This window comes from Ammospiza caudacuta, chromosome 5, assembly GCF_027887145.1.
Source record: "Ammospiza caudacuta isolate bAmmCau1 chromosome 5, bAmmCau1.pri, whole genome shotgun sequence".
Lineage (NCBI taxonomy): Eukaryota > Metazoa > Chordata > Aves > Passeriformes > Passerellidae > Ammospiza > Ammospiza caudacuta.
The window spans coordinates 24179152-24206867 of record NC_080597.1 but is presented as its reverse complement, the minus strand read 5'-3'; the positions used below and the strand labels follow the sequence as shown (position 1 = coordinate 24206867).

The window sequence follows — 27716 nt, the reverse complement described above, 5'->3', positions numbered from 1 at the left end:
TCATAAAACGTACCACCACATTTGGCTTTCTGTTAGACTTCAGCATGCTGTAGTCTGGATCTGGCACACTAGTTGCCTGTTCACATTTACCATAAATAATGACTAAAAGCATAACTTGCAGCTAGATTTTGGAAGTGACTTCTGGAAGGGTTTGTTTCCTTCTCTTTCCCCCACCCCTTTAAGGCTTTTTGTCTTATGGGATTTGTTTGCAATCTGCTAGCTGAATTTCGGAGGCAAGTTTGCCAGATCTGGGGCTGTATCATCATTCTGCACATCTGGAAGTGGTTTATGTGCTCTCATTCCTCCAGCACAGTGTCTGGACTCTGCCCTATTCCTCAGCAGCAGAGAAAGGAAAGAAAACCAGCACAACTCCAAAGTAAACTCTGAAGAGTTTGAAAAAGGAATCAAATCGTAAAACTGTTACTGTGCCCTGTAAGGCCCTTGTGTGGGAGACTTCAAAGGAGGATGGTGGTCGAGGACGCTTTGGCAAGAGTGCTTACAGCCGTGGGCTATCTAGGATCCAAGTAAATAACTCCACAGCGCTTCAGGAGAGAAGAGTCCCAAATACTGTGCTGCTTTGAAGAGGTAAAAAGACTAATTAAGCAGGAAATATCTGATCAGTAATGTCACTGTTTTTTGAGCTTTCCCTTCTGCAGCCCCTCGTTTTGTTATAGGATTTGGCAGCTGAGTTAGGGACTGCCAGGTTCCAAGAAATAATGTCTACAGTAAATGAGAAAATATTTGCAGGGGAACAAATATACCTCTCTTTCCTTAAAAATCAGTAGGTAATCAATTGGTGTATCAGGGGCGTAGGAATGCTGTAGTTGTAGAATTCAGACTTGTGTGAGAGTCTGTCTTTGGATTTTAATGTTTAAAACATGGTTCAGTTTATGTGGATTTAATAGTTTCTGGAGATAACATGAAGCTGTGGCTGTGCTGCTTTCATTTTGCAGTGATCATCAGGATTATTTGTGGCTACTGTTACAAATGCTAATTCAAAGGTAGCTCCGTGGAAATCAGGGGAAGAATGTGATCAGCTAAAGTGGGGTTAGAAAATTAGTCCAAGAGCATAGCAGGTTCTGTTGTCCCTCTGCTTCCCTAAATGTGTAAAGTTTTTAAGTGTAAAAGAAAGTAATACTTCTGTGTAATGCATGAGAGAAAGGCTTTCTCAGCTGTGTTTTTTTCTGACAGATAAGCTTGATTTCCTCTGTGTAAATTAATGCCACATGAAGAGAATGGTCTCCTGGAATGTAGATAAGTAGTGCAGATGTGGAAGAACTTCCAGAGTACTCCTTTCTCACTGCGATTTGGCCATTAGCTGACTTAAATAAATTTGAATATAAGTGGTTTGTAGACAATGCCACATCTTAAATTTCATAGATATACATTTTTGTTGTTATTGTTGTTGTCATTTAACTTGTTGGTCAAAGTAAAGACTAATTTAATATTCTGCCTGAAGTTGAGCACTAATCAATGGGAGGTGGTCTGCTTTGTGACTCAGATTTCAAGAATTCTTGCTGTTCTGTCTGATTTGTCAAGGAGCTGGAACAAACTTCACTTTTGTGTGTGCACAGAACTGATCTTATATCTTAATCTGTGCGGCAATGTGTCCATATCTGTAGGTGTGGAAGCAGGTAAAATTGTTTTTGTTCTATCCCTACGTAGTGTAAAGGTTGGATCACACAGATGGATTTTTCTCTCCCATCCAACTTCTAGTGCTGTTTTTACTGTTGGCTGTTGTTGTTTTGGTTATGTGCTTTGTGTTTTCTTTCATAAACAGTAGTTTTGGGTCCAGAATTCAATCGAATGTTGTATTTCTCATAATCCTGTACTTTAGGGGTTATGTTCTGTCTTCTCAGACATGGCTGCTCTCAGGCCTGGACTAGAAGCACAGTTTTAGGGAAGGCTACCTCCTTTTGTTCAGCATCACAAAAAATGTGCATAAATACAAGCCCACTAAACCCACTGGAAGAATACAGCTGTTAGAAAATATTTGCACGATTGCTCTGAAATTTTTTGAGGGTCTTGAAGACGCTGCCCTGGTATAATGTTCCCATATGTTTGGGAATACATACTCCAGCAAGACATGAGTATTTGCTATAGTTACTATGTTGGAGGTGAAATCAGAGATAAATATATTTATAAATTGCATTGGTGGATGTTTTAATACTTCTTTGCACAGTATCGTAAAATGTACTAAAAATCACCTACTGATGTAGATGGTCAGATGGGATTTATGAAAATGTTTTTCAAAACCTATTAGTTGCTAAATTATTAATAAAAATATTTCAAACCCATAAAGCTAGTATTTGTTCAAAAACAAAAGGTATTTACAGAGATTAATTGCCATTTTACTTTTGCCAGTTCCGTAGTAAAATTTGATAATCCAAACCCTAGACCTTTATATAATTAACAAGAATATGCTTCTGGCATCAATGATATTTCTCACTTTTATTTTTTTTTCTTTTAATTATTTTTTATTTTAGTTTACCATAAATCACAGTTCTAATCTAACAGGACACATGGCTCTTTTAAAGAAAGGTAAGAGAGATTAAAAACATTTGAAAGATGTATTTTTTAAAAGAGGACAGAAATATCAAATCCCATTTCTCATGCAACTGTTTTCAGAGTTGCGTACAAATTTATAGTTCTGGTATTGCTAAATTATGCTTAACTTTAAGTATGCAGATAAGTCTTTTCCCGTTAACTGTGTCAGATAAGTACCACCATACTTCATATTAATTTAAAATTACTTAGTGCTTTAGTTCATGAGACTGGAGATTGTGAAATTTCCCACCAATACTGCAAGTAGCTGCTGTTTTCATGTGAATTCTGCCCAGGGAACTGAAGCTGAATTTTACAGAGATCTGCACATTAATGCTGTTCATACTCAATATTGAGGTGTGGCCCCCAGAGTTTTGGGGTTCTCATCAGCTGTAAAGGTCAGTGACTGAAAATGGACTTTTGCATTTATTTACGTGCCCAAAATTTCTCAGAAGTCAGTGGGCTTTTTCCTCAACTGGTTTAAATTAGTGCAGGTTTGGTTTACCAATTTCAATCTAGTCTTGTGCCCAGTTATGGCCAGTTGGCCATTTTGATTAAAATAGATCAAAACTCTGTTTCCTTTGCTCTTTTGAATACCTTAAATACATTTTATGATGGTACAAAAGTAACAAAGTAGTCTGAAACAAAGAACACCCATTTTGATGAGGGCAAGGTATTCCTTCCCTATTGTGCTTGGTGAACTGTCCCAACACCTGCACATGCTTGGTTTGTGTTGAATGACTTAAACCTGTACAAGACAGTCTTCTAGGAACTATGAATCAGAATATAAAGGCAGGTATTTGCCTTGCTTGATTTTACTGATTTAAATTACCCTGTCAAAATAAGTGTTTTCAAATATTTTGGAACATTCCTGGTTTCACTAGCACGGTGGGTTTATTTTTCTAGAATTTTTAGGGTTTTGCTCAAATACACTTTCAGGATCTGAGCATTGAAATAGATATAAAAATTCTCCTGTGTCTGAAGTTTCATCAGGGAAGCATAATAGAATAGAAGGGCTACATAAAAAGAATTAACTCATTAAGTGAGTGTAAACAGACAACAGACTAGCCAGAAAAAAAACTGTTCTGAGCTCCTGGTTAAATTCAGAAATATGTGTATTTTCTAGTATGGATAACCCAAATATATTGTGACTCTTTTATGATTTAGTGAGCAAATTAACCATGAAAATCAGATTGTTGGGGATTATTTTAATAAGGGAGAATTATTGTTATGTTTCTAATGTTTCAAGATTTTAGGTTGATCAAATAACATGAGAAAAACACAACAGATACAGGTTATCGAATTTTTCTATCACCTGTACTGGTTGCAAATTGGGGTTTTTTTTTCTTTAGTCAGATACTTGGGAATTAGCTGTTATAGTGATTGTTAACACATTCTCCCTCTTGTTTCAGTTAACCAGATTTTATTGTTACTTCTTGTCTTAACTGTGTGCGCTATTCTGTATAGAAAAGTTCACCAAGTGCCCTTGGCATTAAGAAATGAAACAGGTAAGTGACTCTCACTTCAGTTTCATTTATGTTCCTGTTTTGTATTCCTCATGTCTTAACGTGAACGGCACTTTTCACCTTACTGAATGTCTTGCAGTAGATGAACTACTCACACTGTTGCTTAGTCTCGCATAGTCTGTAATGAAAAGCATTTTGCTTCTGAATTACGTGAATAAAATTATAGGAGATTGATATTGATGACTAAGAGTTGTAATTCTGATTAAGTTTCTATCCAGATGTCACTGATGTAGATGGATGCTGGAGTATATCCTTACTTGAGCTGAACAGATTGGAGTTGTCAAGTGGTAATGAACTTTGATCATGCCCTGCCTCCTTGGCTTGATTATTCATTTCAAATAGGCCATAAAATCTTCATATTTACAGCAGAAGTTTTAGCTGAAATTTTTATAGTGACAGAAACCTGCTAGGTTAATTAGGTTGGACTAGTATTAAATGTAGTAAGCTATTTATATAGTATCTATATAAAGAGCTGGCTTACTGCTGCCAAGGTAAACAAACTCTATCTTGATATAAATAATTTATTTTCAATATATTTTTGTTGGGGTTGTTATGACTGTAATTGTTATGTTTTAGCCAGTACAGTTATATCTGTTTAAGTTCTGTAAGTTAATCAGTGCTAATCAGGGATATAAATCCTTAGCAGGAATGTGACCTGATTCAGTGTAGTCTAGGGTTTTTTCCCTTATATCATTAGCAACTTCCTGCTGATATAAATTTTTCCACTCTTCCTTTCAAGCCAGCTTGCCAAAGAAGTGGAGCTCATGCAATTGCACTCTCTTTGACTTGCCTCCTTCCTTTGATAATTTTGGAACTTATTGTTCAATTTGCACTAAATATAGCTGAGAAGTAGAAGTCTCAAAGGTATTCAAACCTCTCCAGATTTCATATGAATAAGAAGCTACATGAAGGACAGGCTAAATTGTGCCCCTGCTGAGTAGAAGATTCTGAGAACTCTCTTATTTATTCTATTTGGAGGCATCCAACAGTCCAGTCAACCTGCAAGTGGTTCTGGATTAGCAACAGCTCAAGCTATGTGCCTTGCGAGATGGGAATGTGTGTAGGATGTGGTAAGGAAAAATGGAGTGGTGATAGAATGATTCTACTGCTTATGGTAGTACTTACTCATCTTTGTGACCCAGATCTGGTGTAAAATGGGTTTGTTTCTTGTAGTGGATTTGGAGAACCCTGAGGAAATGGAGGAAGAAATCCCAGTGGTGATCTGTGCTGCTGCGGGCAGGATGGGTGCAGCTGTAGCAGCAATCAGCAGCATCTACAGCAATACAGAGGCCAATGTTTTATTCTACATCATTGGGCTGAAGACAACCATCCCACACATTCGGTACACATCAGCCTTGCTTTGGTTTGGGCTGTAGTTAGAGCCATGTTGTTGTTCCTCCTAGCGCAGGCACTAGTCCTTTTGGACTTCAGAGGACTTTTCAGAGAAATCTAGTAGTATTGGGAGCAACCCCCAGGATTATGTATGTGATAAAAAAAGGACCACTGTGTCCTCCACAAGGCACTGACTCATGCAAAGAGGTGTGAAATAACCAGACCATGCCATGCCTGTTCTTAGGTTTTGATAGTTAGGCTGCAGAAGAATCTGTAGTGAGGTAAGGATACACTGCCGGCTTGTCACAATCCCACTTTGTGCCACTGCACTTACCTCTCTTCTGGTGCTGAATCTTCATCTTCAAAGTAGAAAAAACTTGCTGTTTAAAGCTAATTTCTGTTGATGATGTATTAAAATTCTAAAAAGGGGCCCAAAAAGTATTGTGATGACTTTCTTTCCATTTCACTCCATTCCTAATTTTTCATGTAATTTCCTATCATGAAATAAGAATTCTTCATTTCATGACAGGAAATGAAATCTCAGGATTTCAATGAATATTCATCTCATTAAATTTCAGTTCATTTCACAGCACTTCATTCCATTCAATTTAATTGTTTTCACTTAATTTCAGAATTTTCTTCTTCTCAGTTTTACTGCAATACATTTTTCTTTCCTTTCTATCCTTTTTGCTTTAGTCTATCCTTTCTCATTTTATTTCCCTTCCTGAAATGAAAATTCCTCATTTCATGAAAGGAAATGAATTCTCTATTTCAATGTGTATAATTTCTTGAGGTTTCATGTCATTTCAATGCACTTCATTTCATTCTATTCCCTTTCACTTGTTTCACTTCATTGCATAGTTTTCTTCTTTTTCAACTTCATTATATTTCATGTATGTTCATTTCACTTCATTCCTTGATTTGTTATTTATTTCCTTCATAAATGAGAATTCTTCATTTCATGAAAGGAAATGATATCCTGACATTTCAATGAATGTAATTTCATGAAGTTTCAGTTCATTTTGTTTCAACATTCAAATTTGCAAACATTGTCTTGAAGAGGACCAAGTTGTGAATGCAAACTAAAACATTTCTTAGCAGTTCTCATCTCTGGCTACTTCACTTCTGTAGCCTTTGCATCTGCAATTTGTGTCAGGAGAGAAAATAAACAGGGTGATAAAAAATCTGACAAAAAGATGAAAAGAAAATTAGTTTAGTATAAAGAATACATAATTAGGAGGTGATGTAGAAGTCATCTGGAAGACCATGAAGCTGTGAAAGGGTGAAGACTAACCTCAGCTTTAAAAGCACTGTAGATAGGGTAAGAAATTATAATCTTTAATTATAGCAAAAAAACTTAGAAGAATATAGTTTATTGGCAGTAAAGAAAGATTAGTGAAAGATTAGTTGTTTGGGCTATATATGGAGTCTCTGGTTTGGGGAGTGGTATGGGGTGTTTGTTTTATTGTGGTTTTGTGGGGATTTTTTGTATTTTAAGAACAAGTTTAACAAAGGACTATGTGCAATAGCTGTAGACATAAGGGATTCTGTCTTGGGACAGAATAGATCAAGTGAGATTTTAAGGTCTCTTATTATTCTCCTAAGTGTCTGTGAATTTCATGCCGGAAGTACTTGCCATGTACTTGATATTTCTTTTATTACTTATTTTCTTTCCATCACAGAAAATGGATTGAAAATTCTAAACTGAAAGAAATAAAATTTAAGCTTGTGGAATTCAATCCTATGGTACTAAAAGGAAAAATCAGACAAGATGCATCACGTCCTGAGCTACTGCAGCCTGTGAGTCAATGAACACCACATAATAAATTATTGAGGTTTTTAATGCTTATTATGGGCTTAAAAATGTCCTAGATCTGTTCCATTTCATGGAGGAGGTGTGCATATATGTCTCTTCCAATGCAAGAGCCAATGTGCCAGTTAGTCAGAGTGATAGCATAAACAAGAGATGTTGTGCACTTTTCATGCAATGAGTACTGCATGTCTGGAATTCCTTGCTGAAAGGTCTGATGGATGTAAAAATGTTAAGGGGGTTCAGTTAGGATCAAAGTTCATATTTAGATCACACCTAGATCAGAAAATCCCTTGAGCTGAAAATAGTTGAAAGCTAGAAGAATACATGGAGCAACTGTTCTGTGTGCTTGCTCTATTTTTATTTTTCACTGAGCATCCAGTTAGGACCACTCTGAAGGCAGGGGCTGGGTAAAATTATCTGAATTCTTATGGTTGTTCTTACATTCTCAGTCCCCTTTCCCTCTGCTCTGTTCTTCATTGCTGTTGTAGAAGTTATCCCATGTCTGTGTCACTAGTCAAATAATTCCTTTAGAGTGGATTGATGGTACTATCACATTTTTAAATGTTTGGTGTGATTTATGCTGTAAAAATGCACTAGGAAGAACATTGGCAGCAGGTCCAGAAAGGTGCTCTTTCCACTCTGCTCTGCACTGGTGAGGCTGCATCTGAAAATGCCCAGTTCTGAGTCCACCAGAATAAGAAAGAAATGGGCTTACTGGGGCGAGTGTGACATGGGCTACAAAGATGATTAAGAGGCTGAAGCATCTTTTATATGGGAGGCTGAAAGAGTTGAGGCTGTTTCAGTCTGGAGAAGACAAGACTCAGGAGGGTCTTATCAATGTGTGTAAATACTTGAGGGGAGCAACAAGAGACAATGGGCACAAATAACATGAAATTCCCTCTGAGCTAAAGAAAAGGCTTTTTAAAGCATTAGTTTAAAAGTCTCAGGTTGCCCAGGGAGACTGTTGGGTCTCCATCTGCGGACATATTCAGAACCCAGCTGGGCATGGTCCTTGTCAGTCTGCTTGAGTGGGCTCTGCTGCAGCTGAGCCCTCTCAAGGGGGTTGAACAAGAGGATCTCAAAAGGCCCCTTGTAGCCTAAAGGATTCTGTGAGGAAGCAACATATTTGAGTTGCATGGTTAGAGCCATAGTGGATAAGTAATAACAGCAATAACAGTAATAATACCAGATTTGAGATAGCAGTAAAGCTATGGGGGAAGAAGCAAATGGTCACTGATTAGTGCTCAATAGAGAGAGAAATTCCAACTGACTTAAGAGAGACAGACGCCTGAGACTGCTGTGATAAACAGCTTTACCATTTAGTCTTTACCTTTTCTTTCTCCTTAATAGTTGAACTTTGTTCGATTTTATCTTCCTTTGCTTATCCAGAAGCATGAGAAAGTAATATATTTGGATGATGATGTCATTGTTCAAGGTAAGCTGTTAAAAACCAGTTTCTAACAGAATTAAAATCCAAGTTATTGCAGTTTTTACAGCCATTTGGAATTGTGAGACAGAAACTGAGGCAGCTAGTAGGAGTGTTGGGGAAACTACAAATGATCTGTTTGTTTAAATGAAAGTTTGAGGAAGAACTTACCTGCATATATTTTGAATAATTTTGGTCAAAATTGTATGCAGGTTTCATTTTAATTGATTCTGGTTAATTGCTAGAAGATACCATAGATTTCACTCAGAAGCTGCAATGTCTATTAAGTGTGTGACATGCATTTCCTTCTGGTATTTAAATCCCCACAAATGCTACCAATTCTTTATCCAGAATTGCTGTTCTTGAGAGCAAGAGAAATTTAGTCAAAAACTTGGATGGAAGCTCCAAACACTCAAAATATGGTTTTGAGCATCTTCAGCTCAGAATGTAAAGTAATTTGCAGAATCACGAAGATTTCAGACTTCCTAGTCAAATGGGAGCACTTAGAAGGCATTGAAATCCTGAAAAAATATTTTATTTTTTTCTTATCATCTAAGTGATCTCTTTTGATCTCTTTTTAAAAATTAATTTCCTGTGAGTTTTTTCTGTTCTGTTTCCAAATCGTTGGGGTTTTTTTCTCTGTAGAGCTGTTGTCTTCATATTTGTTTTATTATATTTTCTTGTAACTTTAAAGCACTTTTTAACCAGAGTGTTGTGCTTTAACCCTGGTGGGCAACTAAGCAAAATTTCCTTTGGAAGGTATAAGTACAATAAATTTTTGGGCCTTTATTAGTCTTTGCTGTAAGAACACTAAGACCAGTGAATTTGCAAATGGCAAACGTATAATTCTCCACTGCTTTTCTGCACCTTTTTATAGTTTTGTCTCCCTAGAGGCAGATTTCAGACAACCTGCACTTAAAGGGGTCACTATTTCCTGCTTTGTAAAAGGCAACTAATCTGTTCTGCCTCATTTTAATTTGCCATAGATTTCCTATCACAGTTCTCCAGTACAGGTGCTTCCAGTGGCAATCTCTGCTTTTTTTTTTGTTTTGTTGTTCTGTCTGTCATCAATGGGCAGCAGCAGCAATATTTAACTCTTTGAAAGGTTCCAGGTCTTCCTTTAGACTCCAATTTCAGGAGCAGCTCAAGCTGAGCCTGCCACTCCCCTGTCACCCCTCCCTGCACTTGTGTTCACCAGCACAGGGCTCTCCCCTTCCATGGGGGTGTCAGCTGATGATAATCGTGGAGCTGCGGGGTAAAGGTGTAGTTTCACATAAAACCTCATGGTGGGCTGCTGCTGACCAAGTGGCCTTTCCTGTCCCCAGACAGCTCCTTTTATGTGTGTAAAATGCAGTTGTGCAGCTGCAGAAGCAGCTGATTCAGCTGTTTGACCTGGCAGAAGACCAGCAGTACAAAAAGTAAAAGAGATAAAAACAAAAGTAAAACTGGAAGCTGTAAGGGGTTGAGATGCAGGCTCACTTGATTGCTGTGGGAGTGTTCTGCTTCCTACCTGCTTTGAAACCATCCTGGCACATCTTGGGTACGTGACAGTCAGGTGATGAGTGAGGTGCCAGGCATTGCAATGTTTCCCTCCACCAAGAAGGAGCTGGGTGGGATGTGAAGCCAGCAGGGATGGTCAAATGACAGACACATCTCAATCAGCCATTGCTGGAATCCAGGTATCTTCCCAGGAGATAAATACACCATAACAGGAAAAACCTCATCTGTGCAAAACACTGAAGTGGAGCTTTTGTAAGACTAAAAGAGGCTCAGAAAAATTGCCTTTGCCCTCTCTCTCCATAGAGAAGCTCTATGAATGCATAAGTTTGTAACCAGGCTTTTTAACAGTCCTGTTGGCTTCTGCTGTAGCCGATTTTGGACAACAATATCAACGTATTGAATACCAATGATCCTATCTAAAGATAGACCTTAGATATCCAAGTGCAAATTTGGAAATGGTCCCATATGTGCTGGTTTAGAGCAAATTTGGGAGAAAACCTCCAAAGGGGGCCCCTCCCCGCAACCGGTTCAGGAAGGATTCCTCAGAGAAAACTGGAAAGAACCTGTTCATTTAACAGGCAAAGCACTCTCCAGCACACAAAATGAACAATACCAGATGACGAAACTCATTCACTGCTCTGAAGAGACGACAAATTCAGAAAGTCTCTCTGGTGGGTGCTTGCTCTGTTATCAGTCCCTCTGGCACTGGAAAAGGCTGCAGAGTGGGTCCCAGCAGGCTGTGAAGTGTTCTTGATGTTTTCCCGGGGCCTGGTCTGGAGCAGGTTCAAATGGTTCCAAGAAGAGGGAAAGAAAAACAGTCCAGGGAAAGCTCAGACTGCCTCAGGTAGCTAAACTAACTAACTAGAAAGCAAAAGGAGCATGATGTTCTGCTCCATCTGTGCCCAGATACCAACAGTCCAGCCAAATGTGGAGGAGTGAGTGAGGCTGCTAACAAAAACCTTGTGGTTCATCTCCCTGCCTTTGCTCTGAGAGCCAGTTTTGAAGGCACAGAATAGAATATCCAGCATGAACAGAACACATGACTGGGGATAAAAGCATCATAAAGTCACCCTAGGACACCATATTACAAAACTCAGTAGGGGCTATCCTTAAGACTGGTGTGTTTATAAGATATGAGAGCTGATGTTGTCCTATCAGGTCTGCAGCAGTGCAGTAGGTGTTGTCTCATGCTTGTGACCTTTCTGTAATCAGGTGACATCCAGGAACTCTACAATACTAAGTTAGCTCCTGGACATGCAGCAGCTTTTTCAGATGATTGTGACCTGCCTTCTACACATGAAATGGTTAGAAGTGTAGGGATGCAGGTAAGATGCCATTCTGGAATTCTAATAACAAATTTGTTTGCCCATAAAGGTAAGATGATTTTATGTGTTTTCCCCAAAGTGAAAGTTTTATATATGTAGATATAGATAGCTTTGTAATAGTACAGGTAATTAAGGACTTTTTGTACTGGTACAATTATGATGCTGCATGACTTAATGTGGGCTACCAAAAGACAAACATAGCAAGAGAAAAGGCTTATCAAACTTCCACGGTACAATATTGTGGAAAAAGTAATTTAATATCTGGAAGTATCCTGCCTTACAGCCTTGTCATACAGAACTAACAACAGGTAACTACCATCTAGAAACTTGTCTTGGGAAGAGCATATTTAATCTCCTTCTCAGTGAGAGTGAGGTGCATTTAAATGTATCTTTACAGAGATTCATAGGGGATGAACATACTTTTTTATTTCTTAGAACACATACATGGGATTCCTGGACTACAGAAAGCAAGCCATTAGAGATCTTGGCATCAGCCCCAGCACCTGCTCCTTTAATCCTGGAGTAATTGTTGGTAACATGACTGAATGGAAACATCAGTGGATCACACAACAATTGGAAAAGTGGATGCGAAGAAATGTAGAGTATGTGTAGAAATCTAGCTTCACACTGTACTTTTAATACTTGTTTTACAGTTTAACATTTAAAAGCTCTTACAGGTTTTTTTTAACTCCAAGCAGTCTTTCTTTTGAGATCTTGTCAAGTGAAGTAACTCGTGTTCCAGCATTTCCATCTGTTTAAATCTGACCAATCCTGTACCAGAAAATGGCCACTTGGAATTTTAGTCTTGTGTTCAATCACAAGCCACACTTAATCCTGAGGGACATTGAGAACATGTGGTTCTCATTTTGGGTGACCAACTTAACCTGGGATGAAGCCACTGAATGATCTTCCCTTCCTGAGGCTAGCTTAAAGAAGGAGGAGTATTTTCTTCTTGCCAGATAATAATTTTTAATCTGCCTTTTGTACTAAAGATTCCTTGAGGTTTTGAACATATTCTTTTATTTTTCCTTTTGCAGGGAAAACCTCTATAGCAGTACCCTTGGGGGAGGTGTGGCAACCTCCCCAATGCTGATTGTATTTCATGGAAAATATTCCTCTATTAATCCTATGTGGCACATAAGGCATCTTGGTAAGTTGAATTTCTCACTGTTTGCAAGTTGGAACTAAGATGAATCTGTGAGATTCCGGTGCAAGACCTTAGGTGACTTTACCTCATGTGCCACGTACATGGAAGGAACATATGAAACACCTGAATATAGTGAGACTGAAAAAAGTCATGTGCAATGGAAGAAAAGGGGAGACCTGGCAGTGTTTGTTATCAACAATTTGGAGGATGTAGTTACCTTTCATCTAGGGAGTGGTGAATTACCCTAGGAAAAACATAATGGCTTAGCTGGTATGGTAAAATTAATAGATTTTACTTTGTTTTTAATCCCAGCTATGCCAAGATGTTAAAAGTGTTGAGAGAGAAAACTTCCTCAGAGTTTTTGCTAATAAGAGGCATCAAGCTGAAAATAGCTGCTGTATCATACAACTAGTTGTAAACTAACATGAAAGCATACCTATCAGATTTCTGAAAAAAGTCACCTGAATTTGACTCACTCTACAATATCTTCCATTATCAAAAATTGCATTTAAATTTTTTTTTTTAATCTACCTATGCAGGTTGGAGTCCTGATGCCCGTTACTCAGAGCAATTTCTTCAAGAAGCTAAATTACTTCACTGGAATGGGAGATACAAACCTTGGGACTACCCCAGTGTCCACACTGATCTCTGGGAAAACTGGTTTATTCCTGACCCCTCAGGGAAGTTCAAATTAACTCGTCCTGACAGCTGATACTGAAATACTGCATAACATAGTGTATGGGATGCATTTAATAGTTTGAGATGCAACATGTTGTATGATTTTAGAAAACAAAGTATTTGTTAAAAATATGAAAAACTGACCATCAGTTTTGTGTGCTTATGGTAGCTGAGGGAGGCTGGAGTGACCAATACATGGTTCAGATTTTTCCCGTAAGGTGAGGAAACAAATGTATTTGACAATGAAGTATTTTCATTAAACACAGAGGTGAAATTCAGTGTCAGAAAGAGTGCTTTAATTTAAGGTCTTTCTAAGTAAGATTCCAGTATCTTCTAATAGGAAAAAATCTACACAGGAGATAGCTGCAGTGTTATGTACAAGAAGTGTTTAGTTATCTAGCCCACATTAAACAGCCTGAATTGAAAACCTGGGCAGATGTTACTGTGTTCTGTTGTGGGGTGACTGTTTTGTGGCATCTCTGTGTATAACACATCCTATCAAGATGCAAAATACATTCCAATACACTGAAGTACAATTCCCAATTTTATTGATAGATTTAAGACAAATTAAGAACTTCTGTATCACTGTAACAAAAAGAGCACCAGTTTTGAGGAAGGACACAGAATTGCAGTATTTAGTGGAATGGTCATTGTACACTTAACTGTATTTTATATCCAGATAACCAAGTGGGTGATTCCATTAAGGAAGAGACCTTTCCCTTCCAATCAAACAGGATAGCCTTTCAGGAGTTACATCCTACTGTGCTACATACGCAGCAGTGCTAATTTCATGCTTCTAATTTTATTGAAAATAAAACTAAATTTAAACAAATCCCTGATACAAGATACTTCAAGCACCTGCAGGAAAACATCCATGTAAACAGCAATACATGCTTCAGTACACTTTAAATAACAGACAAGACAAGTCCTATACCTTTCTGACAATATGTGGAATAGCTTTTTGCTGCAGCTAATAAACACAATCAGAATCATAATGCACACTCACTCGATTGAAGATTTTCAGAATTAACCCACATAATTTGGGAAGAAACTGTAAACACGCCTGCCTCACAACAGGCTGACAGTATGTGATCTCTGTAAGAGGTGTTACAGTAGGATTAGAACCTACATTAACCAGTTACACACAACTGACAAATGTCACTAGCTGTGAAGAGAGGATAAATCATACTGGTACAGGAATCTCTGACCAGCATGGAGCGTGGAGATACTGTTTGTGTCTGTTTTCAAGTATGTGAAGCACCAAATGTCATAAGATTATCAAAACTTTAGTGTTTTCATCAGCTTATTGCTTTTACTTCATCTTTTCCTCACATGATAAAAGAAGGAAAGAAGATGAGAGTTAGGCACCAGGATGAATTTTTTTTTCTTAATCACTAATATTGGCCAAAAATGTGTATAATTTAGGCAAGTTCCTCAGAAGAGAGTTATAGTTTCTACAGACAACTTATTCATGGAACTACTGTCCCTGTATTCAACTTAGTGTTTTTAACTTTTAAGTGGAATAAAGGGAAGACCCTCTAAGGTAGGACAGATTGAAGAGAGCTTAATCTGCTAAACTGCAAATCTATTTCACCCAGTGCTAATTGTACATGATGTAAATAACATAGCTGTACATGACTTTTAAAGACAAAGCAGTCTTTCAGTTCTCTGTCTCATTCAAAGGGGTTGTCTCCTGCTCCTGCTAAAGGTCAGGCAAAGGGACTAACTTTATGGAAATGATGGGGTTTAAATACCACAGAATTCAAGAACTACCACTGCTCTTTGTTTTTGCTTTTTTTATAAAAGCAATTCTAGTTCCTTACATTGGAATTTAAGGGGGAAAGAGATGGAGTGGTAGAGAAACCTTATCCTAAGAGATCTCAGCTAGAATATTTAGGCCCTGTCCTGTGTGACACAAGTTTTCCTCCCCAGTGTTGTGACTTGAGATGATGTCTTCACTCCCTTCATCCTCAATTATGGTACACAAACTGAACAGACAGAGCTCTCTCATCCCACCCAGAAGACAGCACCCATAGCTGCAGAACACAACTTTCTATGCTTTTTAAGACGGTAAAAGGCAGGCTTGAAAAGCGCTATTTCCTTAACTGTGCATGATTAAAAACACTGTTTCACACAAGGTAAGGGTACATTTTCCATTTTCTCCTCTGGATATAAAAGTACTAAGAGATATCCAAATATTGAGGCATCAGTAAAAAGTATACTGCTGCTGTTCCTACCACGTTGCCATTTATGGAATAAAATTAACATCCCAAAGAAATCTTCACAAATGAGAAAGCAATTTGTTAAAACTGGAAGAAATGGTATATGTTAAATATAAAACTCATATACAAAAAGAGGCCAACTTTTTAAAAAAAGTTTGGACAGTTCCTTAAAATAATCTAGTTCATGGATTTCAGCCTACCATACACTTACTTTGGACTACAATAAAATAACTAGGGGAAATAAAATACTATTCAGATGCTTCAGTTGGAGAACTGAGGTACCAATCTTGATCACTGCATTAAAACTGCAGCATGTGTGCATAGCCAAGAAGAAACAGCTCCTACATGCTGCTTCCTTCCTTTTCTTGTGTCATGCCAGCATTGAACTCTGGAATCTGGTCTGCAAAGGACTGTGTCATCCACTGTCCGTTAGGAACCTCACTGAAGGACGAGCCTTTGCAGTACTGTAGATTGCTTCCTGCTGAACAAACAAAAATCACACAATTTTTAAAGGCACTTTGTCACAGACATCTTTTGTGAAAAATCCTTTCTTTAGGATTTTTCCCCCTTCTGGGAAGTTGAGGCCCCAGAAGGGGAATGTAAACAATGGTTACCTGCTGCTGTGGAATGCAACAGGTGCACCTGTGATTGGCCCATGTTGGATGTGTACAATTAAGGGCCAATCAAAGGCTGAGCTCTCTCTGGGACAGAATCAGAGAGATCTCCTTTGTTTATTCTTGTCCTTTTCTATTGTTAGGATAGCAAGCTTCTGAACTTTTCTCTCTATTCCTTTTAGTATAGTTTTAATGTAACATATAAATCAATAAATCCAGCTTTCTGATCATGAAGTCAACAATCTCATCTATCTCTTCACCCCTGAAAAATCCTTGCAAGCCCTGTAACAGCAGTGGACACCACAGGCTCTTTGTTCCCCAGCAATGGCTGCAGACTGAATGCCCCAAGCACTTTACCAGTTTCATTTGAAGACAAGCTGCACTGGTCAGTGTCATACAGCGCACGGTCACAGTAAGCTCCTCCATATGCTGCTTCATAGCCTGGGTCATACTTTTCTTCTTTGACAGCCATCTTTTTAGCATCCTCTGGACAAACAGAACAGCTCAAGCATTAATATTTAGAATAAAAATTATCAAAGAGGACTTTTATCAGAAAAGCCACAAATTGTACAAGATTCTACCTGCTCTCCTTAAAAATGTAGGCTGTACTACAGAGAACAGAATCTATAATTCTATACCACACAGTTTAGTGAATCACATCTCCCCATAAAAAAATTCTTTATTTCTTTCTGCTTGGGAAACTGCTAGTATTGTACACTACATTACGTTTTAATGAAGTGTTAACAAAATAAAAACAATACCTTGTGCAAGTTGCAAGTCAAATGTGTACTGCACCTCCTGGACCTCCATGTTGGGTGCGATGCCTTTCAGTTGATCCCTTAAGTCTTTCAGCTTAATGTAATAATGGACTTTATCTTGTGCCCGAGGAAACTGAGCACATCTTGCACTGGAAGATGGCATAACGTAGCAGAGCTTGAGACAAAGACCAAGAAAAAAAGCATTACTGATCCCTAAGCTATGAGTTAATACTTAGTGCATTCAGAACAACTTAACTGTTCTAACTATTTGTACAAACTTCAACTAATGCCACAGGTGGTTGTGGAAGGGGCTAAAATGAGTTTTCATTTTTCTTGGCTAGCCATCTGTCTTGCCCTGAAGACAAGGCTGATTACCAGCTGCTAAGTGAGCACAATTTTCACCAGTTATTTATGTGCTGCAGGAGAAGCAACAACATGTGTGTTACAAGAGAGCAGAGCACACTCCAGAACTCCCTGAACAAGCAGAGCTCTGAGCCAAGGCATAGAGGAGTACATGATAGCAAGCAAAGATCCCAAAGCAGTGAGGGAAGCAGCACAGGTTAATTAGCCTGGCCTATTGGCGAAGTGCATCTGCATGATGTAAACCAGGGTGAGAAATTGTTGTTAGTGCAGTTGGAGCCAGCTTCAGTGTTTCTACCTCTGCCTACAACCCTAACTAAAGATATCAAGTTAGTTCAAGAAAAACAAACTGTATTCAATACTTCTATTATCATGCAGTCTTTATGAACAAGTACCAGTAAAGGGGATTATTTTTCTTACAAATACATCTACTGTAGAAGTCCTTAAGGGCTACCTAAGGAGAAAATATTTTATCCAATGATTCTTCAGGCTCTAATGGCAACACTTCCACCTTTAGAGAAAGGCAGCTGAAACTTGCAGCACAGGTAATTGAGGATAGAAATAAGAAGAAAAACAATCCAAACTTTTGAACTGACAAGATAATGAAGCTTTAGAATAAGCTACCTTGGCAAGCAGTGTAATTGCCTTTGCTCAAACTTATTTATAAGAATACATTAAACAATCCAATTATTAATGATACATAGCTGGTCTCTTGAGGTATTTTCCAGCATTAGAGTTCTATGACTAATGCACTCTTCATCAAATTACTTGTTTTATCTTAAGCATCCAATTTAACTTCAAACTGCAGGAAGTTAAGGAAACCCAGTCTGACAGAAAAGCTTGGGCATGCCCAGATCCAGCAATGTTGAAGGGTCACGTGCAGTAGCATAAGGATGGACTTGCTGGTCTTTCTCCCCCACTGTGGCACTGCATGGTTACGGTCAGTATCAAAATCCAGTAATACAAATACCCAGGGAATTGGACACGGGATCAGATGAAAATTATCATAAAAGCAGGCATGTGTTACTTGTATTTTATGCAGTCCTCAGAGAATGCACCAACCTACGAACCATAACAAGCCATTTTTCAAAAGAAGTCTGCAAGGCTGAAGAAGCTGCATTAAAGATGTGTCCAAAAACTGCACTACTCCCCTTTCTCTAAGTAAAAACCTTTCACACCTCTTGTACTCTGGTCAGACTGGTGTAATCCTAAGTGTGTACAAAGCCTGAGATTTCATTAATTTTAAAATAATCAATATGGAGTGCCCTAGTTTTGTTTCTCAGTCTCAATACTTACAGTTTCTGTATCTGGCACTTTGTGTGGCTGCAGTCCAAATTCCAAGTTCTTAACTTTAATTCCAAAAACTTCTTTACTAAAAATTTCATAAATACCTAAAATGAAAATATAGGGTAAGTGAAAAAAAAAGCTACCAGCAGAAAAAGATTCATTTAAAAGTATAAGTTCCTCACATTTTCCATTAAAAGCTGCTATACGAGGTTTATACTTTTGTAGCTTCTGCATCAGAATTCGCCCTCCTTCCCGAAACTCTTTGCTAAAAGACAAAATACTCAAAATTATAATCACAACTATTAATTCAATAACAAGCCTGATTGATATTTCCTTTTATTGTCTTACCTGGAGAGGTCTTTGCTTCCAGGTGTTGTCCTTTCAACCATGTTTGTAAATCCAATCCCATATTTATGTGGCAAGGTGTGGTCATCCATGTGGTTCAGCTGTTCATTACTTAGACCAGACATGAACAGACACTTCCCTGTGAAGTAGGAAGACAGATATGCATTTACCTTTTTCCAAGGAAAAGAAAACAGAGCCAAAAAATTCCACTTGACTACTGCACTACTGGAATGCTATAGGAAGAATCTATTTTAACAAAGTATCAGTTAATTTGGGAAGACTACTGACCTATCCAGAAAGTTTTAAAGTAGTCAATATTACTTTACCTCTTCCAAAGGCCCCAGTGAACAGGAATTCCTTATCATGATCAGGCAAACCAGTCTTTTATTCTAGAAGCTCAGTACAGAGCTTTAGATTTTGTGATTCATTTAAGCAGCGATCAATTTGGATTTGGGGGGAAAGAGTGTGGCAAATACTATGTGTCAGCTTTCTTTGACAATTTGCCATTGCTTCTCCTTTCACTGGGCCTCTCTGACAGAACTTGCTGTCTTGAACTCATATTTAGCATACAAAAATCCCTCTCTAAAGAAAAAATACCTAAAAACCAACAAACCAAAACCCAGGAGAAAAACAAAAAACAAACTAGTTTAGTTAAAATGCCACAAGTTCTAATAAAGTTCTGCAAATGCTAAAAGAAGAAAGAAAAACAAAAACGTACAAAAATGGTTTCCAGGTCCTGGGTAATGATGTCCTTTGTAAGCTGCCATCAGGCCAGGGTTTATGCCAATCTACAAAGACAGCAGTCCATTTTAACAATGACAACATGGCTTGCTAGTCAAGAATTTAATCAAGTTATAGTAAGGATGCTTATTCAATTCTCACAAAGTTACTGTTAATAAACAAAAATGTATTAATGGCACCTTCCATCATTTTTTAAAAAACCTGACAATTTTGCAGCAGTGCCTCATTCAGATGTGCAAGGTCAAAAGAGCAGCTCAGAGGGCGCAGAGCTTCCAGGAAATAAAGCACTGAGTTATGGGCTCTCATGAATCTGTACTAAACATGAGCCTTAGATTCCTCAGAAATTAGGACTAAGTTTTAACAAATGCAAAGCAGCTCTACACACAGGAAAGTTTATGTACTTTATCTTGCAAGATCTTGCCATATAAGCAATATAGATGAGTAGGCAGAAAGAATATAAATCATAACAAGTAAATACAGGATTTTTCAACCTAATCTTGAAATTGAATTACTCACTATCACAATATCCAGATCAAAGGTCAAAATATCAGGCAAAGTCTTGGTCAGAAGTTCAGCTTCAGATACACCATTAAAACGGTCCACTTTTCTTTTGACTTTAAAAGTATCTGTGATCTTTTCTTGTTTGCCTTTGGACTTGACTGGTTTTTCTTTTTTAGCAGCAGGCTTTTTGGGTTGCTTTGGCTCAGTTGCTTTGGCTTTTCTTTTCCTTCCCCCTTTTCTAACTTCTGAAACACACAACAAATACTCTTTTTGTACATTTCCCATGTTGCAGTGTGGATATTCAAATAGACTCAGCTAAATGTATGGACACAAGGAGAGGCAAAGAGGTAAATTTACCTTCAAAATTCATTAATTTAAGCAACACACCTGAAGCTTTCTCATCTTCTGGCTCTTAAAAGTTTAGAGATTCAGGCAGCACAGGCACTGGCCATGACATGACCACCCAGAGATTGCTCTCTCTCTCTCTCTCTATGTTCATTAATAATGTTGAGCTGTAGAACAGTGTCACTTTCCACCAGTAAGTCTTTATTTAAATAAGCCACACTATACAAAACAATAGTTAGTAACCAATTCCCTACCTGTGATGCAATCATTCAAACAAAAATATTTCAAATAAATTATACTGTACTTCTCTTGCAGAAAGTTTTAAAAAATAGGTATTTTGAAGCCAGAATCTTAAAAAAACCTTCTCTAACACAATACTAAAACCCACTACTTCAGCAAAGATAATGCATTTACCTATTGAAAAAAAAAAAAAAAATCTACTTCTCTTGGAACAAGATAATTATGTGAGACTGAACAATGTGCATATATTCACATTCATTTACTTCCTCTCTTTTAATTGTCTGTTAGAATATGTTTCTTAAAGAATACAATTAATCAATACTTCTGCAGTGACCATCAAGGAAAGGAAATCCAATAGGTCCAAGGAAGCAATTTAAGAGCAATATTTTTTTCCCAATCACTCACTCTCACTTCAGCTCACTCGCATAGCCCAGTCAAGCTACCTTTTGGAGGCTCCTGAGCAATGTTTGGCTCTGGAATGCCCTCTAGAGTTGGCTGCTCAGTCATCATTTCCATGCTGGGCACTGCAGTCATCATCTGATGGAATGGAAACGAGTAAAATGCTTGAGCTTGCTGAAGATATGCGCAGTATCTTAGAGAGGAAGAAAGAAAGAAATAATTTATCAACAATTTAGAAACTTACCGATGTACCAAACAGAATGTAAAGGTCAAACTTTATCAAGGCTGGCATGTACTGCACTTACATTCTCTGATGACTCTGTTAACCCACAACATCAAAGCAGTCTGGCTGCTTAGCTGGTATCAGTTAACCCCAACATTAACAGCACAGTTCTCCTGTAATTGCTATGATGTGAAATTAACACAGCATTCGTAAGGGCAGAATAGAGCTTTTATATTTTCTTTTTTTTGTCAAATCACGGTAGCACATATTTCCAAAGCAAATTGTCTATCAAACAGACCAACAATTTATAACGCATGTTGAGCTAAAGATCTCTGGGCTTCCAGAAGTTCCCTAAATTTTAGATCTTTTTTATGTGGTGTCAGTTGCTTGATCTGATAAGATACAGAATGGATGAATCATTCAGAGCTATAAAGCATTAAGAATACACACAGGATTTGCCACTATGCAGATTATTAAACAGCTTTAACAAATTGTGTGGCAGATGTTGTCCTGCTATCACACACTGGATCCCAACACAAGTATTGCACTTATTCCATATGGCAGTGTTCACACATACAGAGATCCTATGCATAACGACATTTTTCCATAGACAGTTCTCTCTCTCCACACATTTATTAGTCATATACAGCCCTCACACCCATTTCTACTTTATTCTGTCACTCCCTTCTATCTACACAGCCACCTTCTTGTCCATAGCTTCTACTGCCTCACAAATACATAGCAAGGACTTGGTGAACAGTAGATTTTCAGGAAATAATTTTATCATCTCAGAGCTATAATTAAAAACACCAAATAATTTTTAGATATAGAGATATTTGTCCAAGAAGGCCAATGGCATCCTGTGTTAGCAATAGTGCGGCCACCGGGACCAGGGCAGGGATTGTCCCCCTGGACTTGGCACTGCTTGTGGCACATCTTGAGCCCTATGTTCAGTTTTGGGCCTTTCACTACAGGAAGGTGCTGGAGCATGCCCAGAGAAAGGCAACAGATCTGGGGAAAGGTCTGGAGCAGCTGAGGGAGCTGGGGGCATTTACCCTGAAGAAAAGGAAACTCAGGGGTGACCTTATCATTTTCCACAATGATAAGGAAGGTTGAAAAGAGGTTGAAGCTGAGTTGGTCTCAAGCAACAAGTGACAAGACAAGGGGAAATTACCTCATATTGTGCCAGGGTAGGTTTAGATTGGATATTAGGACAAATTTCTTCATGGAAAGGCTTGTCAACTATTGGAATAGGCTGCCCAGGGAACTGCCCAGAGTCACCACACTGGAGGTATTTAAAATATGTTGCAGATGTGTAAATTTATGGACAGGGTTTAGTGGTGGGCTTGGCAGTGCTGTGTTAATGGCTGGATTTGACAATTTTAGAGGTCTTATCAAACCTAAATGATTCTGATTTTAAATTTCTCAAGAGGAGGGACCAGTCCCTACTACACACTGGATTTTTAAGAAACCCAGTCTTGTGATCAAGACACTAATTTTAACCCAGATATCTATCCTGAAACAAGGAGAATATGAACATACATCTGTCAGATTCCAGGGAAGTTGCCTAACGAAGCTATAGGAGATTTTTTGAGTACAGGGAATACTTTAAACCCTCTGCTAGAAGAGTTCCATTTTATTTAAAATACTTGTACAGTTAACGAACCAAAAAAAAAGCTGATTTTCAGATTTGTATATACTTTAGGCCAAATTTCTTGCGTGGGTTCAGAAATATTTTTTTGTATTGATGTATACATATTACAGAACATTTAATTAAGTACTTTTAGTATCACCATGAAAAGGTAGTGATTTGTTCCTCTCCCCTCCCTTCAGTTCATTATTTTTTCCTCTCCCCGCCCCTCCCCTTCCGTTCACGCTAAAAACAAAGGAAAAAAAGAAAAAGGTAAAAGAAAAATATATGCTCACTGCAACAAAACCAGGTATTAAGTAATTTTCAAATCCCTTTCGGGGCAGAGACACGATCGCGCCCACGCTCCCTAGGGCCGCCGCGCTCCCCCAGCCGCGGGCCCGGGAGCCTCAGAGCCCCGGGAGCGCCTTTCCTCCCTCTTTGTGCCCAGGGAGGAAGGCAGCCGCCACTGGGCGGCCCCGGCTTCCCGCGGGATTCGGGGAAGGAGAAGGACAATGGGTGATCCCCACCGCGAGGCCCGAGAGCGGCTGCGGCGGCCCGCCGGTACCTGCCCAGCTGCGGGCCCTCCATGCCGGGCGCGCCCGCCGGGCCCGTCGCTGTCGCCACGCCACGGTCGTCACCGCCGGCTGCCCCTACGATCCCACTGACCCGCCGGGCGCCCCGCTCACGTGACCATGCCGGCCAATGGGGGCGCAGGGCGGGGCCGCGGCCGCCCCGGGCGGGGGGCATGAGGGGGCGGCCGGCGGCCGAGCCGAGGTGCGGGCGATGTGTCGCGACTCACCCCGCCGGACGCGATACTCCCCGGTAAGGGCGGGCCTTCGCACCCTCTTCCCTGTTCCGTTCCCCCTCCTGACGGCACCGGGGATGACGCACGTCCGGCGCGGTCTATGCACAGGGCCCGCCCCCGCAGCCATGCCCGCCGGCGCGCCGTGGCCCACCTATCTGCGGGCGCTGGCAGCCAGCGTGCTGGCCATGTTCGCGGGGGCCGAGGTCGTTCACAGGTACTACAGGCCTGACCTTGTAAGTGCTGGGAGGGTCCCAGTCGCTGGTAGAGTGTGTGCAGGGTGGAGGGTGTGCTGGAGAGGCTGTGCCTCGGGAAGCTCTCTGGCCTGGCGGTGGGCAGAGATCAGAGGCATTGGCCAGGCCGCCAGGATTTCGTTGTGGCCGGTTCTGGGCTCCTCAGTACAAGAAAGACAAGGAGCTGCTCGAGCGGGTCCAGTGAAGGGTCACGAAGATGATGCAGGGTCTGCGGCGTCTCTTGGGAGAGACGATTGAGAGGGGATCTGATTAATGTTTATAAATACCTCAGAGGTGGGTGCCAGGAGAGTGGTGCCAGACTGTTTTCAGTGGTACCAGCGACAGGATGAGGAGCAAGGGCCATAAACTAAACCATAAGGAGTTCCACCTTAATATGAGGAAGAACTTCTTTCCATTGAGGATGGTAGAGCACTGGAACAGCCTGTCCATGGAGGTCATGGAGGCTCCCTCCCTAGACACATTCCAACCCACCTGAACACATTCGTGTGTGATCTGCTCTAAGTGGCCCTTCTTGAAAGGGGGCTAGGACTGGATGATCTCCAGAGGATGATCTTGCAACTCTTAACAATGCTGTGACTGTGACACTGTGGACATAATACCACATGTCGAGAAGGGGTCTCTGCTGTGGGAAGCTGGGTTTTGAAAAGTGTGTGCAAAAGTGGCAAGAAGGGGCTGTACTAGATTTAAAATAGACTTTATTTTCTCCAGTAGTGGAAATGAAGGTGACCAAAAGTTAACATTAGAAATAATGACAGATGAGGATGTAAAAATGGCAGTCACAGAATTAAACTCTAAATGAGATCATCCACTAGGAATAGTAATAGTTTAGTTTAGCCTCCTGGAGGTCTGACTTGAAAGCTTTCTCTCATCCTTCTGCTCACATATTCTTCTTGGGTTTTTTAATTCTCTGGGCTACTTTCAAATGGGAAACAAGTTTAAAAAATTACCATGCTTGAGCTGTCAGGTCAAAATTGAAGCAATGATGCTTCAGTCATTGATAAATACATCAGAATTTCTGTGTTTTAGTAGTCTCTACTGTAGTCTTCATTACTGGCAAATCGACATATTTATTCAGAATGATCAAATGATCTATATCTCTTAAGTAGCATGAATTTTGAAGAGGTGCAGTTCTTGAAATGTCATGTTATCTGGTGCCTTTTTAAAATTTTAACTCCAGTTTCAGTGCCTTATTTCTAAATCAGGACAGTAGAAGCAATGAAACATTTTCTTCTATCACCAAGAGTATGTGAGGAAACTTCAGCTGTGCTAGAATTCTGATGTATTTATCAGTTATCTTTACCAAACTCACTTTAATGGCAAAAATAAGTGTTGCTCCTTTAAAACAAACTCTCTGTTCTTCCTTTTATCTTGTTTTTTTTTTTTCTTCCAAATTGTATTTTGCTACTATAAAATAAGTCAAGTTTCAAAAAGGTAATAATTCTTAAGGTGTTTTGCATGTAGAGGGTGGTAAAATCACAGTTTAGCTGTCATGCTCTTGCAGAGTAAGCTCATTTACTGTTTTGGGAGTTTAGTTTTTCCTCTGCCACACCACTGATGTCTTTCTCTGTTTTTAATAGAGCATACCTGAAATACCTCCTAAGCCTGGAGAACTGAGAACTGAACTGTTGGGTCTAAAAGAAAGATCAAGCGAAGTTCAGACTTCACAACACTGACCCGAGTTTATTTTTGTTGTGAAAACTAGAACTGATAAAATATTTATCCAACTATTTAAGTTCCAGAAATACATATGTGAAATACTGTGCTCCTGTCATGCATGTGTCTTTGCTTTCCTTTGAGCAGAGTTGCAGGCAGCAATAAAAACAAACATACAGTGAATGCTGTCCCATCAGTTGTGTGCCAAAATGCTTGTGAGTTCATAAATCTGGATTACATTTTAAGTATACTTCAGAATAAGGCATCAAACCATGACACAGATGTATCACTGACAGGAAATCTGCTTTAGTCCACTGTAAGGCTGGAATCTTACCGTTTGGTCATCTCAGTTAAAATGGGGCAGATTACACTGAAATCAGATTTGTTTTTGCTCCATTTGGGCATCTTCATCTGTCTATGGTTGCTTTTGATAGCTGTAAATATGCAAAACTCTGAAATAGAAAGTGCAGGTTTACCTTTCAGTTTGGAAATAGAATCACCACAACACTCTTGCACTAGGAACTTTAAGATTCAGTCACCATCCTGGGAAGATGGCTCAACAACCCAGTTTTGAATGGTACATAGAGCTTGGGAAGTTTGGGATTGTTTTACTTGAGAAAGGTGCCAGGACAAAGCACAGACTTCATCCTCAGTTACCCCTTAAGTTTAACATGTAAAAACAGAGTCTGACACATTACCCGGTAAGGAAACAAAAAAGCTCCCTAATTCCTACTGCCAAAGTACTTGGAAGTCTTGTAAGAGCAGAGGGATCCAGAAATTATCACAGTAAGTGCTACATTTACATCAGTTCTCGCTATGAAGCTATTATTTTATTTGTGCCTACGTAAGCTGGAGTGGTTTTCCTAGGAAAAAAGGTTTATAGTTCTTATGCATGTGTATGTGTCTGCTCTCACCAAGTTTTACAGCTATTGGTGGGATGAGCTCCCCTCCTGCTCTTGTATGCCCATGTGTGCACTTTTTATATAACTAAATCACATCCTCTCAGGCATCTCTATTAATGACAGCAGGCAGTGAGAGAGAGGCTCTGGGAAAACACAGATGTTAAGTCCAAACAAAATCTATCAATGAAAAAATCTTAATAGATCAACTTCCAGTGAAAAGACTTTTTCCTTTACTGCACCTAAACAAAGCTGAGATTGTCAACCTTCTAGTTCAGCAGAAGATAAAGTTTATTGGAGAGAAAATGGGACAGTTCAGTATTTTGTTTCTGTTCTAACTGGGGCATGAACAGCAGTTTTTTGATGATCCCTTTAACAAGCCAGCATTCACCAGCCCTCGCACTTTGTCAGATTATCACCTCTTATGTTGTTGATTTCTGACATGCAAGATGCATTTTTCTCTATTTTCTAAAGGTTTTTCAGATCTTAAGGCTGCAGAGGGAAGCTTCTACTAATTAGGCTAGGATTTCTAAGTGTATCCTGCTGCTACTAGAAACTGAGCAACAGGGAGCTCTGCCTTTTCTAGCGCTGAGGGAAATGTCCTCATTAGTGCCCATCTCAGAATAGCAAAGCTGACAATGTACCAAGTTTTAACAGCAGAGGTGACAGCCCTAGAATCAGCATAACTGCAGCACTGAAAGAAACAGTGCTGAGTGAACTTCCACTACTGCCACCATTTTGCTTCAGAGCTGACAAAAAAAAAAAAAAAGGCAACTTACAAGTGCATTTTGTGCTTATTAATAGACAACACTTGTCACAGCAGCTTGTAGAGAAAGCCGCTGGACCACAGCTATGTTGCACATGATATTCTCAGCTGGAGTATATGAAGAGGCAGAAAGCATAACTCTCAAGTATGCTCTTTATTATTTCTGAAATTTAATCAGTTTTGGCACCCTCAAACCAACCAAAGCAATGAGAATTTTAGCTATACAACAGAACTAGGTTTGCTTAAATCTACAAGTAACTTACAGATTAAAAATACTGGAGGCCACCCTTCCCCTTTTGTTAGGCAAACTAAACTTCCCAATCATACAGGAGGTGGGAGCAACCTTTGTTAACTCAGAAGTCAAATGGAGAGATGTAGGTAGTAAT

The 27716-nt window shown here is 39.4% G+C and overlaps 3 protein-coding genes across 6 annotated transcripts; 2 read left to right on the top strand and 1 right to left on the bottom strand.

Annotated features, from left to right (window-relative positions):
• Positions 1–320: 320 nt before the first annotated feature.
• On the top strand, positions 321–13977 carry GLT8D2 (glycosyltransferase 8 domain containing 2). Of its 2 annotated transcripts, XM_058805388.1 has the most exons (10): positions 321–585; positions 2487–2541; positions 3957–4052; positions 5244–5412; positions 7085–7202; positions 8566–8650; positions 11354–11466; positions 11902–12068; positions 12504–12616; positions 13153–13977. In XM_058805388.1, the coding sequence occupies exons 2-10, from the start codon at positions 2523–2525 to the stop codon at positions 13323–13325; spliced, it is 1053 nt and encodes a 350-aa protein (XP_058661371.1). In that variant the 5' UTR covers positions 321–585; positions 2487–2522; the 3' UTR covers positions 13326–13977. The 2 variants fall into 2 exon arrangements, with proteins under 2 accessions (XP_058661371.1, XP_058661372.1); XM_058805389.1 differs by lacking the exon at positions 2487–2541.
• Positions 13818–23815, bottom strand: TDG (thymine DNA glycosylase). Of its 3 annotated transcripts, none has more exons than XM_058804552.1 (10): positions 23756–23815; positions 21148–21296; positions 20135–20364; positions 19596–19665; positions 18881–19016; positions 18715–18797; positions 18542–18636; positions 16889–17060; positions 16485–16613; positions 13818–15994 (listed from the first exon to the last, which is right to left on the bottom strand). In XM_058804552.1, the coding sequence occupies exons 2-10, from the start codon at positions 21239–21241 to the stop codon at positions 15855–15857; spliced, it is 1149 nt and encodes a 382-aa protein (XP_058660535.1). In that variant the 5' UTR covers positions 21242–21296; positions 23756–23815; the 3' UTR covers positions 13818–15854. The 3 variants fall into 3 exon arrangements, with proteins under 3 accessions (XP_058660535.1, XP_058660533.1, XP_058660534.1); XM_058804550.1 differs by lacking the exon at positions 23756–23815 and adding an exon at positions 23522–23617; XM_058804551.1 differs by lacking the exon at positions 23756–23815 and adding an exon at positions 23522–23617 and having other exon boundaries at positions 13818–15991.
• On the top strand, positions 23772–25848 carry LOC131557902 (ubiquinol-cytochrome-c reductase complex assembly factor 6). The gene is made up of 2 exons (XM_058805390.1): positions 23772–23994; positions 25590–25848. Exons 1-2 carry the CDS (start codon positions 23839–23841, stop codon positions 25683–25685), a joined length of 252 nt encoding a protein of 83 aa, XP_058661373.1. The 5' UTR covers positions 23772–23838; the 3' UTR covers positions 25686–25848.
• Positions 25849–27716: the final 1868 nt, after the last annotated feature.